General features: G+C 49.0%; 1 protein-coding gene across 2 annotated transcripts in view; it reads right to left on the bottom strand.

The window, feature by feature from the left end:
- Window positions 1–562: 562 nt before the first annotated feature.
- Window positions 563–27,578, bottom strand: part of Ubash3a (ubiquitin associated and SH3 domain containing A) — a 30,676-nt gene continuing 3,660 nt past the window's right edge. The window contains exons 3-14 of one of the 2 annotated variants that reach the window (XM_050140913.1): window positions 25,547–25,733; window positions 24,968–25,166; window positions 22,205–22,374; window positions 20,831–21,039; window positions 11,582–11,708; window positions 9,539–9,638; window positions 8,616–8,738; window positions 5,679–5,771; window positions 4,090–4,234; window positions 3,387–3,493; window positions 2,410–2,519; window positions 563–1,662 (exon numbers count right to left, since the gene is read on the bottom strand). In XM_050140913.1, coding sequence (XP_049996870.1) covers window positions 1,525–1,662; window positions 2,410–2,519; window positions 3,387–3,493; window positions 4,090–4,234; window positions 5,679–5,771; window positions 8,616–8,738; window positions 9,539–9,638; window positions 11,582–11,708; window positions 20,831–21,039; window positions 22,205–22,374; window positions 24,968–25,166; window positions 25,547–25,733 — 1,708 coding nt within the window. In that variant the 3' untranslated portion in view covers window positions 563–1,524. The remainder of the gene's footprint in view (window positions 1,663–2,409; window positions 2,520–3,386; window positions 3,494–4,089; window positions 4,235–5,678; window positions 5,772–8,615; window positions 8,739–9,538; window positions 9,639–11,581; window positions 11,709–20,830; window positions 21,040–22,204; window positions 22,375–24,967; window positions 25,167–25,546; window positions 25,734–27,578) is intronic. The other variant, XM_050140922.1, reaches the window with a different exon arrangement.

Genomic DNA, 27,578 nt, shown 5'->3' with positions numbered 1-27,578 from the left:
GAGGGTGTCCTTCCCAAGTGTGGCCAGTAGGGGTCAGATGAGCTCAGAAACATCAAGGGCCCTGCCCCGGGAGAAGGAAAAGAACACCAAGAAATCTCCTTTCTTACTCTCTCCATTTCTTCCTCTTGGCTTGCCCTCCCTTCCAGATCCTTCCTGCCTTCAGCCATAGCCCAGAGTGCAACAGTGAAGAGTAACCAGAATTTTGCAACGGGGCTGGTGAAGAAGAAAGACCCATTTAAAAAAAACAAAACAAAACAAAACAAAAAAACAAACATCCTGGTGTGAGGGATGACAGCAGTGTAAGACATTTGAGCCTGGGCTTTGGGGACGGGATGGCCTCTGCAGTGTGAGGTAGGACACTACACAGAGAATCCCACTTACCATTGGACCAAGAGTTCCCAAGCCAGAGCCACTCAGGAACAGACATCCCCCCCCCTCCCCCCCGTGCTGGCAAAGGCAGGGGTCACACTCCTTCCGCTCATACAGCCCCAAGCCCCCCTGCTTGTGGAGAAGAGAGAAGCCAAAAATGACCCACACAAAGTGTGTGTTTTGGGCAAGATCTTTATGTCTAGACCCTGAGCAATAGCCATAATGTGCTTGGACGGACAGAGGCTGAGGCGGGTTGGAGAACAGCCTCCAAAGACACGCATGTCCTAATTCTGTGACCTCTGTGGCTAAGGGACATTGAAGGCATGGTTGTCAAGGATCTTGAGACGGCAGAAGATTCTAGGTTACTGAGAAATTCGTCCTAGGGTCTTTTGTGAGGAGGAGGCAGGAGGCTTAAGGCAGGAGCTGTGTAGCCATGCCTTAGAGCCTCCCTAGATTGATTGATTTGCAATAGAACATTATAAATATAATGGCAGGAAGTACAGATGCCTCTGGATTCTGGAGACGGCTGAGGAGGGGTCCTCTCTCTTCCATGGAGGAACACAGCCCACACTGACCTCCAGAGCCACACACTAGTCCATGTGCGTTAGGAATTTTGTGCTGCTACGATCACAGATCACAACCATGCTGGCAGCACTGTGTCCCAGCAGGAGCCAATACACACATGCTGGTGCGGGCGGCTGTCCTGGTTTTGATCTGGTGGGCCGTTTCTTTTATTGACCACCGTTCCTCTTTCAACTGGTGTGGCCCTGGCTAAAGAGTGATGGCCACAGAAGGAAGGAGGGCTCCTGAGAGCATACAAAATAGAAGGGTGGCATCTTCGAGTGTGGGGGTGGGGAGTCTTTAGTTCCTGGAAGGAAGGCTGTTCCTCTGTTCTCTTCAGCCCAGCACGCATGTCGCAATGTGGTGTGCTAATCCGGACTTCCGCTCTGACTTCCAAAGTCAGGCTGGCAGGGTAGCAGGTCCACAGCTGGCAGTAACCAAGGCATGAGCCATGGCAATACCCCCGAGTATCAAGTGTATTTTGTGCTTCTCCAAGTCGCAGCAGACAAGGGACTAGGATGCCTCTGTAATCATCATCACAGCCTCATGCCTTGGCTTGGCGCAGTCACTTCTTGCTGACGAGCTGGGGTTGGCTCAGTGGCTGGAGATCCAGTTCTTCCAGTTAAAGGCCGAGTTGGCCCCGTGGGTCAGTGTCTTCACTGGCGGGTTCACCAGCTCCCATTTTCCTTCCTCTTTGTCTTCTTCACAGAAACACATCCCCAGAGATGGGATCTGGAAGAGGGTTAAAATGTTTATTGTGTTCTGTTACATGTCAATCAACATCGGGGTGCTTCTTAAGCCCACTGATGATGCTTCTATGTCATGGAGGGGACCAAATGGTGCCAGGCTTCCAGGGTGCCATGGAACCAATGCCAAACTCTATCGTGTTACTTCCATCTGGGGATGATCGGCCCTCCCAACAATGGGACCAGGGTGAGTAGGGCTGCTAAGCATTCTGGGAGCCATGGGTCAGTCCTCTTTTCCTACAGAATTACCAGGTCCACAAGCCTAAGGGGGCAGGGACCCTGCCAGCTAGCTACAAAGTACCTTATTCCTGCCTGGCTGCAGGCTCAGGACTGAGGCTTCAGACCACAGAATGAAGAACAAAGTGAATCCTTAGGCCCCCATGCCTTCATCTGTAAGTGGATCTGGCCTGGGGATCCTTGTGTTGAAGGCTTCCCTGCCACATGCCTTACCTACCCCACCTCACCCACTTTTTAATGTCTAAGAATTCTTAGGTCAGCCAAGATTTGCAAAAATCCCAATATGCATGGAGAAATCTGAGACTGCCATGCAGTGACAGAATGATGGCCCGTCCCACGGCTCCTGCAGACATGCCCTCCACGGGAGCAGGTGGGCACATTCGCATGGTGCTGCCAGTCCTGGTTCAGCTGGATGCTTGTTTTCTTTCTGTAGAGAGTGCCACAATCCTGTGCTTGCTTTACTCTGTGGTAAAGGAAGCATAAGAGGCACACATACCTTTCTTACCAGCTGGGCAAAATCTCCACATTCTCTGGGTGGGAGCCTGAGGAGTGGCCTAGTGCAGGAGTCGAGTGCTGAGCTGTGGCTCACGATGAGGGTGACACCCACTGTAGACAAGACACCCCAAGGTCAGAGCAGGCACAGAGAGCGCTTTGCAAGACAGAGGGCTCCTCAGAGTCTTGCAGGTCCAGCTACCGTGCCTGTGTGAGGTGGGTGGACTGGGAAGCGGTGTCGGTGGGAAGACTCAGACATTTGTCTGTGATTCGAAGTGCCCTGCCTCCCACCTGGAGCCTGGGGATAGGACACAGTGCCTGTATGCCAGCTTCAGAGATGGCATAAAGGGGGTCTGAGCCACTCTCCTCTTGTGGCTGGCTGCCTAGGTCCTGTCAACCACAGGAGGGGTGTGTGATGGCTGCCACCCAGACCAATCCAATCTTTTTAGCTGGCTTATCACTGGGAGTCTGAGACGGTGCCTGCTTTAGATAAGGATTTGCAGTGTCTATGGGCTCAGGAGCCTCCTCAGGTGACATGGTTGGTTCCAGACAGCTGGTGTGGGACCCAGCACCTCTGTGTGTCTTTGTGCCTGACAAGGTAAAGCTGGGAGAGCCAGGACCATGGCTGGTGGTTAGGGCAGGTGAACTGTGACTTAGCCTCACTTTTCTTAGGCATCGGCTGCTCCATCTTTCTGTCCTTCCGGGTTTCTGTTGTTCCCTTCAAATTAATCTAGTCTTTGGGCATGGATAGTCACTGAAGATCCTGGTGTCCTTTAGGGCCCATCAGTGCTCAGCACCAGAGCGTGCAGGCCCGAGTAACAAGGGGTATGTGTGCTGCATCTACTCCCTGCCATGGCGGAGAGGAGCTATTATCCTGGCCAGAACCTGGGGGTGGGGTGGGGACATCAACAGCCCAGAATCAGCCAATCCCATCCCAGAGAACCCCGAGGGTGTTCCTCCTCAAACCAGTGGGACACTCACTGTCCTGGGGGCACGTGCTGATGATCTGTCCCATGCTCACGGCGCACCTTTCCACGTACTGGTCATAGCTCTCGGCTGGCATGAGGGAGCAGCGGGGGAAGGCAGGCCTGAAAGGAGGATGCAGAGAGACATGGCTGCTGTCCTAGAGCCTTCTGGTGGCCAGCTGTGTGTGTGCTGGAGCAGCTAAGAGGGACCACAATCCTCCAGATGGCCTGCCAGGCAGGGCTCATGAGTGCATGACCAGCAGGGGCTCCCGGGTGTGCTCCGAACCAGCAGAGGACTGTGTTTCCCCCAGCATGGATGCTCACTGAGAAACAGGAAAACTGTACCTCCTAGTCTACTCAGAAAAGGACAAAGACACTCCCCTTCACTGGGACCCCTTTCTGGATGAGGTCCATCTGTGTCCATCCTTTCAGGGCCAGTTTTAGCAGGAGCACCCCATCTCCCACATATGGTCGGGTTCCCCAGCCTCCATCGCCTCCAGGTGATGTGTGTAGCTGTAGCTGCCTCCACCAGGAGTCTTGTTGGTTTAGCCGAGCAAGACCACAACCCTCAAGCCATTTCCCATGGCCTCCCCGCTGCTCATGCTATATCCACGGCTCATTCTCCCTCAGACTCCATGGCAGAGCCCCACCTAGTAGCTAGATTTTCTTTAAGAAGAACCTAGAGAAGCGTGAGTGGAGGAGAATGGGAAGGTACCTACCTGTAATCAGGGTCAACGTTGAAGTTCGCCTCTTTCAGCTCCTCCAAGGTCAGGAAGGTTGGAGTGGCCTTGCTGGCCTCCCACTTCATCCATTCGAAGACTCCAGGCTCAACTCTTATCTTCAGCTTCTTCTCAAGTTTGAGTTCTGGGGTTAGCGGAAAACAAGTGTGAACGTCACCTAAAGAAGTTTCTTCATGCTAGACCCACCATGCTAGTTAGTGGTTTTGTCAGCTCGACACAAGGCAGACATCTGGGAAGAGATCCACCATCGAGAACATGCCTCCTTGAGATTAGTCTGCAGGGCGAGTCCCTAACTGTCCTGAAATTCACTACACAGAGTCCTTAAACTCAGAGACTTGCCGCTTCTGTATCCCAAGTGCTGAGACTGAAGGTGTGTACCACTATGCCTGTTTCCTTCATCAATTACTGGTATGGGAGGGCCAAAAGCACAGTGGGTGGTGCTGTGCTTAGACAGGCAATTCTGGGCACTATAAGAAAGCAGTCTGAGCTCCTCCATGGCTTCAGCTCCTGCCTCCAGGTTCCTGCTTTGAGTTCCGATCAAAGCTTCTCTGACTGGTGGGTGTGTCATGGAAGTATAAGTCAAATACGCCTCTTCCTCCCCCCGTTGGATTTGGTTAGTGTTTTATCACAGTAATGGAAAAACAAACTAGGGCACCAACCTATACACGAGCCCAGGGAAACTCTTCACAAACCTGTCTCTTGCCTGGCAAACGGCATCCTGGGATGTAAGCACAGCACTGCTGTCTCTGAGACCCAAACCACCAGGCAGGGACTACACTGCTTTGCTAGGGGACACCATAGGCAGCAGGCCCACCATAGGGTGTGACTCTAACTCTAGATACAGCTCATTCAACCCATGCCACAGCCTTGATAGAATGATACGGTGATAGTAACAGGGAGCCCTGGTGGGCAAGAGGTAACGGGTTGGAGAGAAACGCCTGGAACATTCCGATTCCTCACAGCTCACCCTCCCCAAGCATTCTATCTTGACCGAAAGACCCATCAAGTAAGGCTGTCTGGGATGAAATTGTAATGGAGAGGCGTTCTGACTGGGGGCAGGGACCCTGCCTCCTAACTGCTGACCTTGGACGGGAACGTTGTTCTGCAGTGAACAAGGAGGGCCTCCATCCGCTGCCGTGTGAACCCCAGCTGCCCACGTGGCTATATCACATCGCATGACCGAGAGGATCCGCTAATGGGTCTCTGACAGCCAGGTGGCGCATCAACCCTGTTCCTGGTTGTCTTGCTTGTTGGATCTAGAAGGGTCTACAGCAGCCCCAGCTCTCTAGGTTTGTGCGTGTTCCTTTATAATTACTGAGACACCCAGAGGAAAGGAGCCAGAGGAGCAAAGTATGATGACAGACCTTGACTGACCCTCTGACACCAGTTCCCATGGGTCCTACAACCCTAGCGTTCTAGGATGTCAGTGGCTCATTTCTTTCAAGCAGCCCCAGAAGGCAGTTTCTAACTGCCTATTGGCTGAGATGTGGCCGTTCCCTGCCCATCATCTCATTCACCCCACCCTTCCTTAATCCCCACGGAGAGTGGCCTCAAGATCAACGACCCACCTTCCAGGATGTGCTTGGCTGTCTGCACACAGCGCAGGGCTGGTGACACATAGACGGCAGTGACTCTGATGCCACTGTCCAGCAGAGCCTCTCCTGGAAAACAGGAAGTAGGAAACACCCTTCATGCACCAGCCCAGGATGAGGGTTTGTCATGGCGGTGGGCAGGGATGAATGAGGCTCCTATCCACGGCTGTCCACATCTGCGGGAACCCCCACCAGGTTAGGGGAGAAATTGCAACTGTGACCAGCAATCGTTCTTGTGACTACATTGTATTGTATGGTGGAGGGGGCTGACCTGGGGTCAGTGAACCCATGGGTAGTGGAGGTTCCTTCTAGCTGGCCACAGAGCAGGAATGAGAGGAAACCAAAGAGGGATGTACTTGGCATATGACCCATATTCCTTGGTTGTGTTGAAACATGGAGGGGCCCATGTTACAAGGCATGGGTGTGGCCTCAGAAGCAGAGCGTGGCCAGTAGCCGCCAGGGAAGGTTCCAGTGCTGCATTCCTAAGAACCTGAGTTCTGCTCACAGCCTGGGTGAGTCTAGAAGGAGTCCTGGGCTCCAGATAGAAGTGACTCTGTGGGCTGAGAACCCACCATGCCCTGCTTAAGTCAGGTCTGCACTATAGGCTTAGCATGAACATTGCTTTATATAGTTACATCTTTTAGTTGGTCACTTCCAGGCTAGTCATGGCTTGTGGAATGACAAGCTGTAATCCAATCGTGTTTTTTTGTGACATCAGAAGCCCAGCTGGTGGCAAAGGAAGCTCCATGGCACAAGAGGGATCTGGCATGAAAGCCAGGAGGCTTGGGGATTGTCAGCGATAGGCAAGCTGGAATAGTGACCCCTGGTGCTTGAGGATGGGACCTTAGTCAGCCCTCCTTGTCTGTGATCTGTATCCAAGGATTGATAGGGTTCAAAATGATCAGAAAACACGATTGTGCTGACTATGCAGATTTCATGCAAAATTTATGGTCTTTTTTTTTTTTTTAATATAAAGGATTTGAGTACCCATTGACTATGACCATGGAGGATCCTGGAAACTATCCCCCAGCATCCCATGGGGCAACAGAGAACAAGTTAAAATAAGGCTGGACTCTATACCAATGTGTCTTCTGTAAAGGAGAAGGCTGAGTAGAGACACAGATACAGAGGGATGATGGGAAGGCATGGGGCAAAGATCCCATGGAGCCACAGGGAGGGACAGGTCTTCCTTATAGCCTCAGAAGGAGCCATCTGCTGGTACCATGACCTTGGGGACTTCAACCTTAGCATTGTCATGTGACTAATGATGTTTAAAACACCTAGGCTTTGGCACTAATACAAGTGCTCAGGATGCTTGCCACACATACAAGACACACACACTGAGAACTGTTCAAACATTTCCATAAGTGTTTAGGCATGAAGACAGGACTTTTAGGAGACACACATATGACACATGCATGCACATGTGTTCATCAGCCACATTGCCCTAAGAGAGAAGGGATTCTGTTTAGCTGTGTGTGGCTTGTATGTCCCAACCCCAGAACCAACTGTTGCCTCACTGGGAGCCTGAAACAGTCATAGAATGAATGCAGAATGTCCATCGAGAAAGCTGGCAGGGAAACAACGTGTACTCACGCAGGCGAGAAGGAGGTGAGCTGGTTCTGCTGGGCTCCTTTAGTTGGCCAACCAGAGACTGGGCTGTCCATTTGTTCCCTTAGGCTCAGCTTTCCGAATTTATAAGATGTGCACCAGACAAGTACAGCAATCTCCTCAGCTCCCCAAATTAGATCTCATGGAAGGAGTGACTAGCCATTCTTAACTCAAAGCTCTGAGGGACAGTGCAATATATCCTGTGAAGGAGTGTGCCTTCACAGTGTGTGTGTATACATGTATATGGGGGTCGGAGGTCAACCTCCAAAGTCATCCTCAGGAATGTTCTTCACCCTTTAAGACAGCATTTCTCACTGTCCTGGAAATCACTGTGTAGGCTAGGCTGGCTGGCCTAGGAGCTGGCTGGCCAGTGAACCCTGGGGAGCAACCTGTTTCTGTGTTTCTAGCATGGGGAATATGAGGGCGTGTCACCACACCCAATTTTTTCATGCAGGTTCTAAGGATCAAACTTGTGCTTGCACAGCGAACCCTTGGCTGACTGTGCCATCTCCTCAGCTCGGTTTTAATTTTGTAAGTGATGCTTTTGGTGTATGTAGTGCTCATTAATTGTCCTCTCCCTACAGTGCCCCCTCCCTATATTTTATTGCTTGCATCACCAACCATCCATTACTAGATCAGATTGCTGCACTTTTGGTCCCTAACTGTGTGACCCTGGATAAAATCACTGACATCTCTGTGGTTTGAATGAGAATGCCCCCACCCTGGGCTCATATATTTGAATATTTGGTCCCCAGTTAGTGGAACTGTTTGGGAAGGATTAGGAGGTGTGGCCTTGTTGGAGGAGGTGTGTCACTGGGGGAGGGAATTGAGGTTTAAAAAGCTTAAGTCAGGCCCAGGATCCTTCTGCTTCCTGCCTGTGGATCAGATGTAAGCTCTCGGCTACTGTTCCAGTCCATGCCTGCCTGTCTATCGGCATGCTCCCTGCCATGATGCTCATGGACTAACCCTCTGAAATTATAATCAATCCCTCAAGCAAATGCTTCCTTTTATTAATTGCCTTGGTCACATATTTTCATAGCAATACAACAGTAATTAAGACCATCTCTGTGTCCCTGGAAGGGCAGAGTATAGAAAATGCCAGTACTGATGTCAAAGGATGCATGCATGGCAGGGGCTCAGTGTGTACAGCTAAGATCATTAGTATCACTGTTTCTCTCTGGTAGGAATGCTCTTTTATTTTTTTTTTGTTGGCTTTGCTGTTTTCTTTGATCAGTGCATTTATTTTCTCTATGGTCCTCAGAATCTGAGATTCTTTCTTCTAAGGAATGCTCTTAAACATACCAGCAAGTCTGGCCTGGAAAATTCCACAGGATGATAAAGGCGGATCATTTTCTAAGTCTTTGATGCCATTGCTCCTCCTGGGCAGGCTGCGGGGGAAGTTCAGGTCCGGCCTGTAGTATTTTCCTAAGGTAGAAACAAGTAGAGGACATCTGTGACCATTGAGTCAGATCCATTTGTCTCTCAAGACCCCTAAACCGAGATCCACATGGGAAGGTTATTGTCTAAGCCTTGCTAGTGTTGTTTGTTTCTAGAATGTTCTCTGTGATGTGAACTCAGCTCATGGAGCAAATATTGCTTTTCAGGCCTGTGACATATTCTCAAATGCAGAACACATGGGTTTGAGCCCAGGGACTAGGGACCCATTTTGTCTTTTCAGCGCTTATCACTCACACAAGGGGAGGAAATGTGTCTCTCCAGGACAGGCTTCTGAGGGGGTATCAGTGTGTAGTGTGAAGCCTCTGGTGTGTATTGCTGCTGCTAGGACAGTACACACTTGGCTGGAGGTGCCCCATCTTGGGAATTCTTCAGTCAGGTGTTTGAATGCAGGGCCAGAATATGGGCTGCATGACACCCTGGTCTCCTTGAATTTGACAATGACCTCTAAAATCTGTCAACCTGTTGGAAATTCTGACCTTTAGCTCTGAGCTATGGGACCAGAAACAAGCAGCTAAACCTCTCTCATCAGAGAAAAGGGGAAGCCAGAATTGTCACATGTCACTGAACTGATGCCAAGGGCCTGGCTCAGACACGTGACCAATGTGTATGTAGGTAGGTTTCCATATCCATACAAGTGACACCAAAACCTTGGGGCACTGCCATTTCCCACAGCAGCTCTGCCGCGGTGGCTCCACAGGACAGACTGTTGGGATTTAGGGTTCCTCAAGGACACGTAGGCTGTCTAGAGTCATCTGGACTCAACCTACCGTCGGCGGTAGTGCACTGCTGTAGCCACGACTTCCCAAAGACCTGGTCCACTCTCTCCCCATGGCGTATTACCAGCATCCCTCTCCTCATGATGGTAGCCTGGGGTGGAAACAACGGGACACAGGGTTATTAATCAGACTCCCTCTACAGTATCCACAGAGTCTCTCACAAGATGCTCAGCAGCTAGAGTCAGGCTGCCAGCCTCCACAGTGATGAGGCTGGGGGATTGCTTCCATTTCTCCCTAAGTTTAATTTCCTGGATACCATGACATCATAAAGGAGATGAAAAGAGGACTCACTCTGTCACAGACATGTACTTTTCAACTTTTTTGTCTCTTCCAAGTATCTATCTATCATCTATCTATCTATCTATCTATCTATCTATCTATCTATCTATCTATCTATCTATCTATCTCCTTTATTACTCCCTCCCTTCCTTCTTTTCTCCCTTCCTACCTCTTTCCCTCCCTCTCTTCCTTCCCCTCTTTCTTTCTTGCTACTTCCTCTCTTTCCTCTCTCTCTCTCTCATTTATTAATCTATTGATTGTTTCCTCATTTACTGCTGCTCTTCCTCCTCTGAGGAGCCCTCCAGGACTACCCATGTTGGAATCTGTCCCAGGGCAGCTTTCTCGTAGTGCCCAGGTGTGTGTTTTGCCTCTGAGCACCCAGGCAAGAAGCCTTGTTCTTCTTCCTCATCGCCTTCCTCTAGCTGGCCAGTCTCTGCTTGCCCAAGTGGTCTTTGTGAGTAGGACAGCCATCCTGAAGTGCACCTGAGGTGGGCTGAGAACCCCTGCAGGTACCAAAATTCACAGATGCTCAAGTCCCTTGTATAAAATGACATGATATTTGCACTGAACATAGACACATCCCCTGTGTATTCTAACTCATCTGCAGGCAACTTAAACACCTAATGCCACTTAATGCTATGTGAACAATAGCTATGCTGTATTGTTAGAGAGCAATGGCAGGGAAACTCTGTATGTGTTCAGTACTGGTGAAGCCACTGTCTGTCTGTCTGTCTGTCTGTCTGTCTGTCTCCCTCCCTCCCTCCCTCCCTCCTTCCCTCCCTCCCTTCCTTCCTTCCTTCCTTCCTTCCTTATTTCCCTCCTCCCTCCTTCCCTTTCTTTCTTTCTTTCTTTCTTTCTTTCTTTCTTTCTTTCTTTCTTTCTTTCTTTCTTTCTTGTTTTTCTTTTGAGACATGTTCTGACACTGTAGCCCAGGCTGCCCTGGAACTTTCTCAGACTCACAGCTATCCTCCTGCCTCTACCTCTCAAGTACTGGGATTAGATATATGTCACCACAGTCAGTTTGGATCTTGAATGTTACTCAAAGGCTTGCATGTAGAAGGCTTGCTTACCAGCCTATGGTACTACCAAGACAGGGACCTTTAAGAAGCAGGGCACTGGAAGAGAAGAGCTATTGGGACCCAGGCCTTCCTTTCCTCTCTTTGCTTTCTGGCCTCTATCAGGTAGCCAAGTCTCTTCTACTGTCTGTATCCATTATGGTAAGTTGTACCACCACAGGCCCAAAGCAACAGGGCCCAATGAGGGTGGACTGAAGACTCTGAGACCATAACAAACAAACCAAGAAAAACCTTTCATTTTGTGAAGTTGGCCATTTTAGGTATTCCGTTGCAATACTGGGAAGCTGAGGAAGATAAGAGACAGTCTTCCATAATGTTTTCCACCCCTACTTGGTTGAATCAATGGGGTGCAGAGGCCATATTTTATTTTGTTTGAATTCTTTGCCTGCCAGTGTCTATGCCCTCCTTTTTGGGTTGTCCTTTGCACCTCACAGTCCAGGGCACAGGCCTACTGTGCTTTTGGGGAGGCCTGTGCTTTGCAGAGTAGCCTGGGGGGCCTGAGCAGTGGGTATCATTCTTCAGGAGGGGCTCCTATGTGTGTGGGTCCATCCTCACTTGGGAGAAAAGCCAAACTCTGGCAGTCATGTCTACCAGGGTGCTAAACCAGCAAGCACAGTTTACTCACAAAAACAAAACAAAAAACAAACAAACAAACAAGCAAAACCCAGGGTCCTGTTACCTGCAGAGCCTGAATGCTGCTAATGTTCCTTGACATGGATGGAGGGTGGAACTCCCCATTTCTTCTGCTGCTGGCGTCACCGTCCTTCCTGGAGTTCAGGTCCATGGCTAGACTGAACGTGTATGTCCTGTGGGGGAAGAGGAGAGGCAGTGAATAGAGTCATAACATGTCGTCACCATGGTATCTGATCATGGATGTTCCTGGGAATATCTGCATCAGCCTCTGCAGTGAGGATCAAGACCACGAAATAAAGTCAAGTCTGCAGCATGCAGTGACTCTGAAGTGGACAGGTCCCCTGTGGTTGACTCTCCTCAACCATCTATGAGGTATGTTTTCATTTCTTAGCCCTTTTCTTACAACAGATTATCACATGGCAACCAACAGCTCCCCATGGTTCCAGCCCGAAACCTGTCTAGAGCTACATGGTATCATTCATCCTGTGTCTTGGCTGCCGTTGTCTGCCTAACAGCTGTGACCAAGTACTAGGCTGTCTGTGACTTTGTCGTATTTCTGTTCAGCTGGAACCTCCAACTTGCCCCTGAATCTGGAAAGTCCCATCCCACCCTCTCGGAGAATCTCCAACAAAGAAAAGGTGCCAAAAAAACCCCAATTTTCCATTCCTGGTGACTACTGCAACTTCCTCCCCTGTTGTCTACAGCCCGTGTCCCTGACTAAACATTCCAGCTTTTGACCATACCTGGGCAACCCAGCTGGTGGCAGACATCATCTCCCCTAGCCTACAGCATATATAATCTCCCTGGTTTAGTTTGGGTATGTGGCTTCTCCAGCCTCCATTTCTGGAACCAGAGAACCCATCCAGGAGTTGCTTTGTTCAAATAAACCTGTTCTTATACTTTTTCAATTTGACTTAATCTAGCTTACTGTGTTGGTGGAGAAACCTATTATCCAGGTACAGAAAGTCTATTAATTTTGACATAGTTCATGCATTTAAATGTTTTTGTTTTGTTTTATGTAAATGGAAGCTTTGCCCGTGTGTATGTATGTTTGTTATGATTTCAGCCACAGTATGGCTGACATTTTTGGGTTCCAGGGCCACACATATGCAGACAAGCCCTCAGGCATGACCCACATGCAGCATGGTTGCATCACCTACATATGATGCAACTGCGTGAGCCCTTGGGTGCATGCATGAACTCCGTCATCTGCATATGAAGTAACCACGTGATCCCTCTGTGCACATGCACTAGGCAGCCCTTAAAAGCTGGACATGCTATCTTCAGCTCTCTCTCTCTCTGCACACTGACCTCACCAGGTCTGTACACGCCCCCCCCATAAACTCCTAAGCAGGTTTGTTGCGTGTTCCGTGTTTTCTTCTCACTTGTGCCAGGTAATTACATTGGTGCCATGACAACCACAACCGTCATCTGTAACAGGGAGCCATGGGTAAACATGGGTATCAGGACGGCCATCTCCTTTCTCTTGGACAATGGCGCCACATACTCGGTACTGAGGGAATTCTGAGGGCCTACCTCTTTTTCTCTCCTTGCCTACCCATTATACGAGCCTGCTCTGGGCTCTCTGCATGAGCCCCTTCTCCATCCCATTACTAAACCCTTCCAGAGACTCCAGCAAGCCCTTATCCAGGCCCCAGCTCTTCATCTCCCAGATTTAACTCATCCTTTCTCCTTCTACATAACAGAGAAGGAGGGATATGCCCTTGGGGTCCTAGGACATCAGCTGGGACCTTCCTTTGCATATCTGTCAAAGAAGCTGGACCTCACCACTCAGGGCTGGGCACCCTGCATATGTGCTTTAGTGGCTGCTAAGCTTCTAACTCATGAGTCAAAAAAAAAAAAAAACCAAAAAAACAACAAAAAAAACCTAACCTTTGGGTCACCCATCACTATCTTCTCCCACCACAATCTGTTCCATCTCTTAACTTACAAAGGCTTACAAATCTTACCCCCTTCCCGAGTTCTTTCCCTCCATAGTAGAAGATGCCACACTCACTTTTCAATTCTGTCCACCCCTTAATATCTCAAATCTCCTACCTCAGTCTAACACTTATTCCTGCATAGAAACCTTAGAGGATCTACCACTCCACCCCTCACATATACAGGAGGGCAAACTGTCCCAGGCCACTTATACCTGGTACACAGATGGCAGCTCCTTTTTATGTGAAAGGGCCTATAAAGCAGGGGTGATGGAGACACAGGCACTCCCTGCCCATACCACTAATCAGCAGGCTAAGTTAATAGCCCTTACCCCTGCCTTCCAGTTAGCAAAGGTACGATCTTTAAATGTTTACACAGACTCCAAATATGCATTTCCTATTTTCCTGTTTCACACAGCTGTCTGGAAGGAGCTTGGGCTTCTTACAGTGAAAGGAGGATCCACAACTAACTCAGGTTACATTATGGACTTGTTAAAAGCCTCCCATCTACCCAAAGTTTTAGGAATTATTCACTGTCGGACTCATCAGACCAACAGTTCCATTATTTCTAAGGGAAATAACCGGGCTGACCAAGCAGCTAGAACAGTAGCATTCCAGAGCCCAAACCTACCTCAATCACCTCAGGGGGTTCATACATTACAGCCCACATTCTCACAGACACCCTGATATCCAGCAAATTCTGCCCTACCTACATCAGCTCTTTCATCCTAATAGCAAAGCTCTGTTTCATTTTGTCAGGGCTCACCTCCAACTCACCCCTGAAGGATTTAGAGTTCTTAAAAGCTATCACTGCCTCTTGTAAAATCTGTCAAAAGTCTGATCCCAAGATCAAATATCATTGCTTCCCTTTTCCTACCTACCAGGCCAGGGGCTCCCTTCCAGGAACTGACTGACGGCTTGATTTTACACATATGCCCACAGTCAGACAAGTTAAATATCTCCTGGTTTTGGTGGACACCATGTCATGGTGGATTGAAGCATTTCCCACCACTAGCAAGAGGGCTGAGACAGTTTTTGATGTTCTTCTCAGAGAAATTATCCCCTGGTTTGGAATCCCAACCTCTCTTCAGTCAGATAATGGCCCAGAGTTTACTTTCCAGATCTCTCAAACTTTATCTATGGCTCTTAACATTCCCTGGCATTTTCATATCCCAAACCATCCTCAGTCTTCAGGGAAGGTAGAACGAACTAACCATTCCTTAAAAAATGTTCTTGTTAAGATGTCACAGGAGCTTCACCTTGACTGAATAAAACTTTTGCCTCTGGCCCTTCTTAGGCTTAGGGCTCTCCCCAAAAGCCCCCTTCCATCTCACCCTTTGAACTCATGTACGGGCAGCTGGTTTTAACCCCCGGCCTCTCACCTAAAACCTCTCCCCTTCCTGATCACCTGCTTACTCTGCTGTTATCCCATCTTCACTTCCTATTATGGGACTTTACCGACTACTCATTACCTCAATCATGTGCCCATTCATGCCCACCGCTGATTAAAATAGGGGATCAGGTTCTATTCTCTTCCCCAGACCAACGCCCCTCACCCCATTCCCCTAAATGGCAGGGCCCCTTTAAAGTAATTCTTGTAACTCCCACAGCTGCCAAGCTTGAGGGACTCTCTCATTGGATCCACCTGTTTCACCTTAAACCTTTTACTCTTCCAGCTCAAGATACCCCCTCGTATACAGTATCTCAAACAGGGCCCTGTTCCCTTATGTTCCAGAGGTCACCAAGATCAGCCACCTTTTCTCCAGTTCCAGAAAAATAAAAGTTTCATTTTTATTTCATTTTATTATCACTCAACTCTCCTGTGCCAAAAACTCCGTCTATTCTCCCTCTTCCTCTTCCTCCTATCTGCTTTACCAACTTCTCTACATCTCCAATGTCATACTTAAATTTCCAGTTAACCATTCAGCTGTCATTACAGGGACCATCAGTAAACAGAGTTGGAGGTACAAGGATTGCCAAAAGCCCAGGTGGTAAGAAACAATAATGAGTTTGGGGACATTCACAGCCCCAGACTCCAAGAACTCACAAAACAGACTCTAACATAACAGGTTCATCACTGACCGCAGCAGTGTCTCCTGGATGTTAAGCTAATACCATGATGCTAAGGAGAACAAGTGCCTTAAGGTTTGCTTCAGGTAAAACATTGAGGGGTCTAATAATTCCCCCTTCTTTTCCTCCCTCCTCCCCACCATCTTCTGTTCCAACACAATACTGTCATAATCATAAGCTTTTAATATGTCTAAAATTTATTTCTTTTCAAACATTTTTTATAAGCTCCAGGGAGCCAACTGGACCTATCTAAATGGACCAGACTCTAAACGTCCAGAATAAGTATCATTTAATTCTTCCATTTTCATTCCTGGTCTTGGGAACCCCTGAGAAATTCCCTTCTCCATTCCCCCCCAAACCTCCCTCTATCTTCCATCTTGGGACTCTCCCCCCTTAATCACCAGGATCTAAAATTTTTCCAGACATAATTTTCTGCCTTTCCGGCATCTTGCAAGGTCCAAGCCAGCCAGCCAGTTCCACAGAGCCCAGGAAAAACACAAAAGTAATCAGCCACCCCAGGACGTGGTCAAGCATCTTAACTCTCCGATGCCCACAAAATCAGCAGGGAGCAGTCACTAGAGACCTTACGATGTCCCATTCCCACCCATTAAAGACTCCAAATTCCTCAAATTTTTGCCCCATCCCTACCCATTAAAGATCCCAAACTCTCCAAATTTTTATAATAAACAAAAGGGTGGAACGTTATGATTTCAGCCACAATATGGCTGACACTTTTGGGTTCCAGGGCCACACATGTGCGGACAAGCCCTCAGGTGTGACCCAAATATAGCATGGTTGCATCACCTACGTATGACGCAGCTGCGTGAGCCCTTGCAGGCATGCGTGATCTCTGTCATCTGCGTATGATGTAAGCACGTCATCCCACTGTGTGCACATGCTAGGCAGCCCTTAAAAGCTGGACGTGCCATCTTCNCTTCGGCCCTCTCTCTCTGCACACCGGCTTCACCAGGTCTGTACCCCTTGCCGCCAATAAACTCCTAAGCGGGTTTGTTGCGTGTTCTGTGTTTCCTTCTCACTTGCGCTAGGTAATTTCACTTTCTATCATGCATATGCCTGATATTCATGGAGGCTGGAAGAGGGCATTAGATCCCTTGGGCCTGGAGTTATAGACAGTTGTGAGCCCTAGCGTGGGTGCCGGGAATTGAACTCAGGTCCTTTGAAAGGGCAGCCAGTGCTCTTAACCACGGAGCTATCTATCTAGTCTTATTATGTATTTTTTGGTTACCCAATGTCATAGTCCTCTGTGCCTGTCATTGTGTCCTGTCCTGTCTTGATTTGTAACCTTTTATGGACTCTTCCAGATGGTCTTGGACTGGATAGATGGCTCAGTCATTAAAGGCGGGGCACATAGCCCCAAAACCACGAACTTTTCTTTATGCATTCTCCCACTGCAGACACCAGTGGGTTGGAATGCAGGCGTGAGTGGGTCCCAAAGATGGAGAGTGACGCACACTAGCGCCACTGTCACAGCCCCTCTTCAACAAGCATGTCACACAGAGCAGGTACAGCGGAAGCATCCCGACACAGGAAGTGCTGGTGGCTTTCTTCTTCCTGAGGGCAAGGCAGGGACACCTGTGTAACCGGGGCTCACGTCTCAGACAGTGAAGCCGTCCTTATCTCTGAGTGACATCTGTGAACTTTACAGTCAGAGAGGAAGTCTCCGCTTGTCTTTCCATTAAAAAGGCAAGCATTGCTGGGGAAGGGAGAGAGGGAGGGCTTGTGACATTTTTGTCATTATTGTTTTTCTCTTGGACTTAAGAGAGCCACTTAGTGGTTAACTTGTGCTGTAGAAATTGAGGTAGAAATTAAGGTTTCCATTCCCTTTTGTTCCTAGAAGGGGGTCACCTCGGTATGAGTCATCTCAAAGACAAAGTCCCAGGGTTACTGTCACACAGATTGGGGCTTCGATTACGGAACAGGTTTCATTTTCTCACTGCCCTGGAGACTGGGAGGTCTAAGGTCAAGGGGCTTGTGATTCATCCTGGGGACTCTGTTCTGGGCTTGAAGATAAGATGGCATCTTCCCCCTGTGTCCTCAATGATTGCCCTTCTGAACAAAGTATAAGGTTGGGATCATAGTAAGACCTTGTTTTTACCTTAATCTAAAAGTCTTTCTTTAAAAAACAAAAGCCCACCCAGGCTTCAGCATATGCATGTTTGGAGGGCTACCTCTCATTCAGCAACAGTGCTCTTGCTGTAGGAGTCTCCCACCACCAGCTTGTTTCATGGGGTTTCTTGTCTTCTGTGATGGGATGTCCTCCACGTGGTCGGAAGACAGCCTCAGGTCCTCCTGGGCTCTAGTTTTCAGCTCTTGCCTCACTGATCTCTAGCTAGGCTGTATCCACACCCTGTGAAGATGCCTGAAACTGAGGTCGCTCAGGAGTGTGCCCTCCCCCACAGCCACCTTCCAGTAACAGGTGATTATAAGTAATAGGTGGGCGCTGGGTCAGGACTCCTGGGCCCTCAGGAGGTTACATGGGTGCTGGTGGATTACAATGTGTTCACATGGCAGCCACCTTAAGGGCTGAAAGGGTGTCCTCTGAGCAGGAAGGGGCCTTTTCCAACGTGGTTTGCAGCTCTTTCCCTGGGCGGTGGCTTCTTGCTGTCTGTATGAAGCAAGCCTTGTGTGAGCCCTGTGCCTTGAGAGATACATGGCAAATGTCTATACAACAAGCTGTCTGCCCACAGGTCAACTCTCTGTGCACACAGTTGTCTGACTGCATTCCCCAGTGATTAACACTTTCATTCAGATATGCCTGAACCTCTCTTGAGACAGGGTCTCTTTGTGTAGCCCTGGCTGCCTTGGAACTCGGAAGTCTGCCGCCTCCTAAGTACTGGGATTTAGGCTGAGCGTCACCGTGCCCCAATTTTAAACCTCTTTAAATGTTTAAAAGAATGTTTAGCAGCTGTAGAAACCATAGCCGACCCAGCCTAGTCACCCCTCAGTCAGCTTGGGGCCTGATGCTATCCTGTGAGAAAGAGGGGGGACCCCATCGGGTACACCACAGCATTCAGCCAGAACTTGCTTTTTCTTGCAATTTTTTGGAATATACACTGGTTCCTTACAGAAGCTGGTCTCGCAGGAAGGTCAGGGTCACAAGGTAGGACCCTTCTGAGGTGACACACGGAATGAGAAGTGGAACTGTTGCTAGCCACAGCAGCTACAGAATCCAGCCTGTTCTTTGCCTATGTTTTCTCCGCCACAGTGAGATTTTTCTGCCCTAGCGAGGAGAGAAGGATGGGGGGGGGGTGGGCACTAAAGGACCCCCAGCCTCCTGGAGCCTGATGCCAACATCTCTGGTCCTATGTTTTGCTGTTTCTAAAGCGGCTAATTGATCACCTGGCGTCTGTAGGAAGTAAAAGCTTCCTTGAGTTTGTGACATTGATCTCCCCTTCACCACCCAAGCTGGGAACTCAGCTTTCACCGGAGGGTGTGTGCAGCTCTCTCTCTGGGCCCTTGTGACTGTGGCTCATGAACTGACAATTGATATAAAGCGTTGGAATCATGGCTGAATTTTCCTTCCCGAGTTTATAGCTGTGCTCCTCAGCTCTTATGAATTAGCATATGAGGTTAAGATGTCATGGAACGGCCCACTGCAGAACTGGCTGAATCCATGCATTTTAAAAGCTATTTTATATCAGTGTATATAACAGATTCATAAGCACATATAAGAGTCCGTGGCTAGCTCAGTTGCTTAGCATACATGAAACCCATGTGATGGCACATGACTGTAATACCAATACTCTGGAGATGGAGGCAGGAGGATCAGAAATTCAAGGTCATCTTTTGCTATATAGCAACACAGTATGTCCCAGGGTAGCCTGGGTAGGGGTGGTGGGGGACCTACTCTGTTGTCAACTGCATTTGGTGGCCTTAGGGCACAAATGCTGTCCCTGGCTTCTCAAGCAACCCAGATGTAAGCTTAATTAACAGGAAGAAACAGTAGCATAGAACTCATCTGATCTTATTTAGTATTTTTTAAAAAACCTCCAGTTTTTAAAAATAACAACTTCTTGCAAAGTCATTTTCCCCACGAGCCTCTGCCAGTCACAACTACACTTTTAAAATATGATTTGGTAAAAATGACTAAAATCAATCATTTGCTTCGAATATTCAAAGTACATTACTTCTTAATTTATTCTAAACAGAGGTTTTATCTACCAGAACATTTACCACACTCTTTATCCAGCTTCCAATAGGCACATAAATAAAACATGATTTTTGTAGGGGTTCCACATTTTTGCCTTGTGAATCAGCTTTGATAGAAAGAGAGACAGGAAAGAGCTCCCTGGATACAGTGAGGCTAGAAAATCTGTCCACAGACAATGTTCAGCAAACATGCATACTGCACACAGGTACAGCATGCTGTGTGCTTGTAAACACACACACAGGGAAAAAGCAAATAAAAAGCCATGGTTATTCCAGCAGAGTGCACAGAGTGTGAAGGTGACTGCTGCTGCCCAGGGATGCCCACAGGACTGAGACACAGACATAGGAAGCTGGGGAAAGATCCCTATGTTGCAGAAAAATACTTAGCAACATTGTTCTTGGGGAACAGAACTGGGAAAGAATGGAGTTGGTTAAATAGCTCAGGTTAACTCTAAGCACAGGGTCAAAGCTAACACCAAGTTTCTCCTTTTTGCTCATAGTAAAATGGGAGAGAAGACAGGTGCCGTGGAGGAGGAGCCAATACATTCCCAACACCACCACCATTCTAGTTCTGATCACTTTGAAAATCCTTAGCCTTGACAGATGGTGCTAGATGCTGAAATAAAGAGATCAGACAACTGAGCTGGAAGAAACGAACCATCAAGTGTATGCTGGCTTCCAGGAAATACATTTTACCAACAACCACATGATCTCAGGGAAGGACCCCGAGCCTCAGCTGAGACCCCAGTGCCAGCCACGCCAGGATCACAGCCTTGTAGGACCCCCAGCAGAGGACCCAGTTAAATCTGTGTCATTTAGTTATAGAACACTAGAAAATTGCTAGCCCTCCTTAGAACACTATGAGGCCCAGTTCTGACCTCTGTGTGCACTGTCTGGTGCTCATAAAAAGGAAGTATTTCACAGTGCTATCTCAGGAGAGTAATTGAAGCAATCTGATTTCCGGAGGGTTATCAGCAGAAACCATAAATAGACCATACGCCTACCGTGTGCGCAGAGGGATAACGTGGCCAGTATGGGGACTGTTTTCTTAAGGACGGAACCATCTGAAAGCTCACTGTTTCAGGTGATAACTGACAGAGGGAGGACGTTCTCACCTGTGCTTAACCCAGGTGTCAGCCTCACTGGCTCGCTCGGTGTAGTTCTCTGGCAGGAAGCCCCGGCAGCCAGTCCGATGTGAGATCCCGATGGCCCAGCCCTCACTGGCTTCCTCCTGCTGAGTGGGGTCCACGAAGATGTATTCACCAGGACTGAGGACTAGCTCATCCGCATTCTGGGGTTTGTACTGGAACAGCACCTTCAGGGTCTAGAAGGGAGGTAGTGGACCCAGGTCTTAGTGAGGGTTTGTCTGGGAAGCAGTAGCAGTAGGAAGCCAGATCACCTCCAGCCTAGCCTTCTGGTTCCTCTGATGGGTCTTATGCCTCCAAAGCCCCATCGTGCCTTTGCCTATAATACACAGTGTGCAACCAGCGTGGAGCAGTGTAGAACAGTGCCAAATGCCAATACAGTTCATTGTCTGTCTTCCACCCATCCTTTTGTGCACCCATCTGCCTACTCATCCTCCAACCCACTTGCCCATTCATTTATCTGCCCGCTGACGTGTTTGTTCATCTTTTAGCCCACCCTCCACCCATCCACCCATGCATTCTTCTGCCCATCCACTCACATACCCATTTCCACCTATCCATCTATCCCTCCATCCACGTTTTCATTCATCAGTCTGTCAATCAATCTGCCCACTTATTTTTCCATTCATTCATCTATCCAGCCAGCCATCTGTCTACTCATCCATCTACCTGCCTACCCACCTGTCCTTCATTCATTCACTGCCCACCCACCTATTCTCCCTTCATCCATCTATCTATCTATCTACCTATCTATCTATCTATCTATCTATCTATCTATCTATCTATCCATCCACCCACCTACCCATCTATCCACTCATCTACCATTTATCTATCTGTTTGTTTGTCTGTCTATACACACACACACACACACACACACACACACACCTGTTTCTCTTATAGGAAAGACCTTACAGTGTGACCAAATGTGTATATCCACCTTCCTTGGTGTGAAGCTATTCACAATCTCTTACGACAAGGGATTTGGAGACTCCCTCTTACTTATTCCCTGTGTGGCATACTTTCCTCCTCAACTAATCAGCTCTTAGGAAAGGAACCTCGGAATGAAACCCACCAAAATCATTACGCAGGGTGAATGAATAAGCAAAGCATGGTTTGGCCCATCTTGACAATGGGCCTTTCTAATACCACAGAAGAGCTCTCATTGTCTTTTGAAACGACTCATCTAGAAAGGAATGGTACTTTCTAGAATCCAGCAGAGGGTATCCCCCTCTTCCCTTCAGGGAGGGGTGTAGAGCTGAGTGACAGCCAAGGAGTGTTCTTTTGTTCACCTCCTACTAGAAAGGAAGTCTGGGCCAGCCCACCAGCCAGGCCAGGTCCTCTCACCTGGTAGTGCACAAAACGCATGTCCCGGGAGTACAGGGCAGCTGTCCACTGGCAGGTGTGACTGGGCTGGATAGCTCTGGCCAGCTGCTCCAGGGTCCTCTGATGGTGAGGGTAGAACTTGTGGGCCAAGGTCAGGTGTAGTTGCTTGGTGCAGGGCTTGACGGTGCAGTCTGTGGAGTCAAAGAAATGTAAGATGCTGAATGTCAAATGAACATAGGGTGTTGGGGACTCATTCTGGATGTGGGGTGAGATTGGGGATGCTCAGAACATGTTCCTGAATCAGCCCTGCCTGCCTGGACCAGGCAAAAACCCTTTCTGGTCATGTCTCTGTTCTACCATGCCTGCTCCTCAGTGTTGGTGCTTTTTTGACACGGCAGGGACTGGGCTCTCCCTGTTAGGAAGGATGTGGTTGGATGCTTGCAAAGTTTTTGAAGAAAAACAAAAGGTAGGCATGGAGATGTGGTTCCAAGTCTGCAAGTTAGTTTGGATGATAGAAATACAGCAATGGCCCCTTCATTCTCAGCTGCACACACAGCAGGGCCTACATGTTAGGTCTATGTCTTGGTTTGAGACAGAATCTCATGTGTCCTAGAGATTGCTTTGACCTCCTCAAGTAGCTGAGGATGACCTTGAACTTCTGATCCTACTGCCTCTATCTCCTGAGTGCCAGGGTCATAAGCGTGCACTCCCATACCTGGCTTATGTGTTGCTAGGGACTGAACCTAGGGCCTCATTGTTGCTAGGAAAACCCTCTACCCACTGAGTTACAACCTCACACCAGACCAATGCCTTTTGCTTGAAGAAGAGTCTCAGGAGGAAAATTTCTTGAGTGATGGCCTGTAAAACCCGCAGCCCATCTAATGTTCACTTGACTTTCCTCCCCGGAGGCCTTGGTAGAGCTAAGGCCCAGGGCTTTGCAATGGCCTCTGACCCTGAGGACACCTTGGCATCATGGGAACAGCCAGGTCTGGTGTCAGTTGGACCATAAAGCATTTCAGACTCTGAGGAGACAGTCCAGTGTCTTCATAGGAATGACACAGGCTTTGTTGTGGGGGACCTGACTTTAAGGCTCTTTTGTCCTTGTCACCAAGGGGCCTTGACTGAGTGCCATGCTCTGACTCAGTTTCCTCAATGACAGCTAGGACTTAGGAAAAAGATAGCTGGTTCTGGGACTCTGGAGTCCATGGGGACTCTCAGTGCCTTAAAACTGTTTGCCACCTCTCTATGCAGGACAGGAAGCAAACAGGGCTTGTTATTCCCCCATTGAAAGTTCTGGAAGGCAGCATGACGCTAGGTACACCACAGCACTCTTCACACGGGGAATGTTTAGCACCAGCTAGACCCTGGCCAGGTCCTTGAGCCCCAAGCTTCTGGAAGGCAGCCAGGACAGATGGCACGAAGGTGTGTGTAGGTGATGGGAAATTCCTTTTGTGACTCTTTTTAGTAGTTGGGGAGGGTGGGCTCCCCTTGTGAGTCAGTAGGGTCTGGAAAAGACCTGGTCTGGCTTCCCCAGAGACCCAGGGCTGAGGCATTCTGAGGAGACAGTCCAGTGTTTTGGTTTTTTTTTTTCTGTTGCCCTGTGTACCTGGGTTCTGTTTCGCCGAGAGGGCTAGCGTGGGCAGGGAGGGACTCGGGACAATTCTGAGCTGTCATCCCAGGAGGAACTCATAGCCTCTTAGATCAGGCCTCTTAGATCAGACTGAGGCGCGACCTGGGAAGGCAGGAAGGACAAGCTCAGGGCCAGGAGATGGATAAGAGGAAGTGGGGCCTATCAATCAGTGTTCAGTGAGGCAGAATGCTCAGTTCCAGGCCACGGGGATTGGTGAGCGTGGCACTCAACTTCCTGCTGCAACAGGATAGCCAAACTGAACAGTGTAAGACAACAGGAGTGTATTGGCTTAGAAATCTAGGCCAAAGTTCACAATCCAGGTGTGGGCAGAGCCACATTCCTTCTGAAGGCTCTCGGGATGGGTCCTTTGGTGTCCTCCAGCTCTTAGCGGCCCCAGGCAGCCCTTGCCTGTAGCCCTATCTGCCCATTTCTGCCTCTGTGGTCAAGCGGCGTCCTTGGTATCTCCATGTGTCGTTTTCAGGAAATGAATTTTTTTGGGGGGGGTCACTTTCCTCCAGTGTGACCTCATCTCAACTAATTGCATCTTTAAAGAGCCCACTGTTAAATAAGGTCCCGTTCTGAAGTTCCTGGTGGCAGGGGACCTTGTGTAACCTAGCACAGGTATGCTGGACAGGATTCCTGCTGGGCAGTATGGTTTCCTCATCCTTCTTTCTCTTTGTTTACTTGTTCTTCCCTCCTTCTCTCCCTTCCTCCCTTCCACCCTCCCTTCTTCTTTCCTTCCATTCTGAGAGTCTCATGTAATATAAGTATGACTCACTTGCTATGTAGTGAAGGATGTCCTTGAACTTCAGCTCCTCTTGTCTCCCCTTTCTGGATTACAGGTTTATGAACCTCACGCCTGGGATACGTAGCACTGAGGATCAACCCTCATACCCTGCCAAGTACTCTTACCAACTGAGACACACCCCTAGAATTCCCTTCTCCCTTTTAAGGTGAGGCCTAGAAGACCCCCCTGGGGGCATAGGCCGTGAGTGACTGGTATGCCGTTTCCAGACACTAACCTAACTATCCCTCGGAGGACGGACATTAAAGAGCCGTCACCATGGACAGGAGCTAATCCATCAAGGCCGTAGATATGGCTCTTCTGGGACCCAAAGGGTACAGTGTGTCTGCCCGCAGCTGGGGCCCCCTACCTGCCAAGACTGAGGCCTCTGAGGCAAACGCCATGGCAAATTCTCTGATGACGTCAGCAGGGCTGTCGTTGATGAAGAAGCCGAGGTAGCTGATGGAGGAATGGAGAACAAGAGGAACCAGGGCAGGGAAGGAGTTCAGGATTCTGCTCCCTGCACGCCTCAGAGCCTCATACAAATACTCCACCTTCTGGTCTTCACACTAAGGGAAGAGAAGTAGAGAATGCGTGTCCTCGGGGCTGTTGAGTTAATTCACCTGTTGAGAATCAAGGCTTAATCTCTATGGGCTGTTCTCTATCCAAGGCTCTGGGATACTCCCAATGCAGCCCCTACAGCTACGGAGTAAAGAGTCAACCCCCATATTTTCTGCTCGGTTATTTGAGGCATCTTGGGTATGAGTCTTTCTGGAATATGATCCCCTTTATGTGCTTGGTTGGGACTCCCCTGACACTGGCCCCTGTCCTCTTTCCTTCTGTGTTCCTTGCTTGCCTCAGTTTGAATGTGTTACCTTCTGGAAATTAGCTCCAGTCAACTCTGAGGAAGCTGCAGCGGTGAGCATGTAAGGCCTCCGGGTGGACTCACCGTGAAAAAGTCGCAGAGTGTCACATGAGGGAAGACCTCATGAGCCCTGTTCTTCGCACACTGACGTTTGCTCTCCCTCCAGAACTCTTGGAGGTCTTCCAGCAAGGGCCCGGTGGGGCAGAGGAAGAGAGCGTACTCCTGGGGGATGGGGTCATCCAGAGAAGGGTCATTGCAGTGGCCATGCAGCCTGCAACAGAAAACACTGTCATGTCAATTGGAGCTGTCTCCATGGAGGGCGTGCAGCAGCAGTGACGCCAGCCCAAAGTCAGGGGCCTGTTGATCTCACACAAGCACGGCAGGGCTGTGGCCATCCCTGCAAGTGGTGCCCAGTGGCTGCAGGCTAGACCAATACACACACACACTCTCAGTCCCATTAGAGCTTGCCAGTGCAGTCAAAGACAGAGGGGCTCAGACCCCAGGCTTCAGGAGAGGCCTGGTACAGGAACTTTTGTGCTCTTAAAATGCAGGGGGAAATTTTCACATTTTAATTTCATTGCCGATTTCAAATTAAATGGAAAAATTGAAACCACAAAAGATTAGACAAAATTTCGGTGAAAATCACAGTTTTCTTTTGACTCAAGAAATATTTATTTATTTAGATTTAAAAAGTGTTTATTTTTATTATTTATTGAGACAGCTCTGTCTACACACCACGGAGGCCTGGTGGTGATTCTGCTTGCCTCAGCCTCCTTGTTGCCGGGGTTACAGGTGTGAGCCCCCACACCTGGCTGAGGAAATCATTCTATATAAAAGACTGCACCAAGCACCAAGTCCAAGTTCACTAAAACACAGGTAAAAATGGAAAAGACACAGCTTCTCTCATTGGTCAAGTTAGCATAGGCGTCTACTTCAGAGGGTCAAGGCCTTTTCCATTGTGTCTAAAGTGCAGCAAGGCCACAGGCTTCAGCTGTGCAACCATTACTTAGAGCGACCTGCCAGCATGTGCAGAGGAAAACTCTCAGTGTCTTCAATTAATAATTCTACTCCAAGACATTTGTTCCCCAGGGAAGAGCAAGAAGCACAGACCAAGGTTTTCATGGAAAAATCTCTGTAAGGCATAAATAGCCAAGCAGTTGTCAGCTTCCTTAACACACACCCATTGCCATTACAGCTTTGGAGAACTCCCGGTGACTGCCACTTGCCTGTGATGTCACATTAGGGCTAGGAAGTGTGTGTTGTCACTGGGCCGACACCTTGTGCATAAACCAATTCCCATGATGGTGATGTGCAAAGGGATGGGGCCTGCACCTCTTGACTCCCTGTGGACCCCTTTCCTGAGTTCACCCCGGTGGCGCACTTGCAGGCAGTCCATAGAGCACTGTGTACGTGTCTAAATCGTGAGCTCTTTCACGTGGAGAATAGACATCTGGGTACACTGCCAGCGTGAGTCTTTCCAAGGCTGCCTCATGATCCACCTTACACATACGGAACATTGCTTCCACCCACTTCCAAATCCGGGGACAGTTTTTAATTGCTTTCATTTTTTCCAAAGCTTCTATCTAGTACAGTCATCAAGATCTCCGTGTGTATCTGATTTTTTTTTTTAAGATCTCTGCATAGAGGGTGGAACTGTGTGGAGTTAGGTGGTCAGCGTCCCATGTTCCCAGGGCTGAGAGACACTGAACACAGTGTCCCTCCTACAGTGAGCGGCTCCCACCTCTTCTCCCTTCCAGCAGCATCCTTTGATTTACTTTTTGATGATGTCTTAATCTGTGCTTCCCTGCTTCCTGTAAGATGTCAGGACTACTCTTGGCTAAGTGTAGGGGACCTGCCTTCATCCCTCTTCCTTGATGAGTCTCATTGGCTAGGCAGTTACCAGCAGGTGACATCCAGGTCCCTCCCAGCACTGAGCTTGACTTATAGTGTAGAGTTTGAATCTGGAGGCTGGCATTGAAGCCAGATTTCCTGGACTCCAGGCATTCCCCACATCTTGTAGAGGCCCTGCCTACCCACCGTCAGTCTGCAATTAGACTGCCAGGACTTCCCCTAACTGGTGAAGGCACTGCCATTATGCCCTCTGCCTGTGCATCCC

This window comes from Alexandromys fortis, unplaced genomic scaffold (assembly GCF_014885135.2).
Source record: "Alexandromys fortis isolate MF-2015 unplaced genomic scaffold, M_Fortis_MF-2015_v1.1 scaffold_9, whole genome shotgun sequence".
NCBI lineage: Eukaryota > Metazoa > Chordata > Mammalia > Rodentia > Cricetidae > Alexandromys > Alexandromys fortis.
This window is presented reverse-complemented; position numbering and strand designations above follow the sequence as displayed.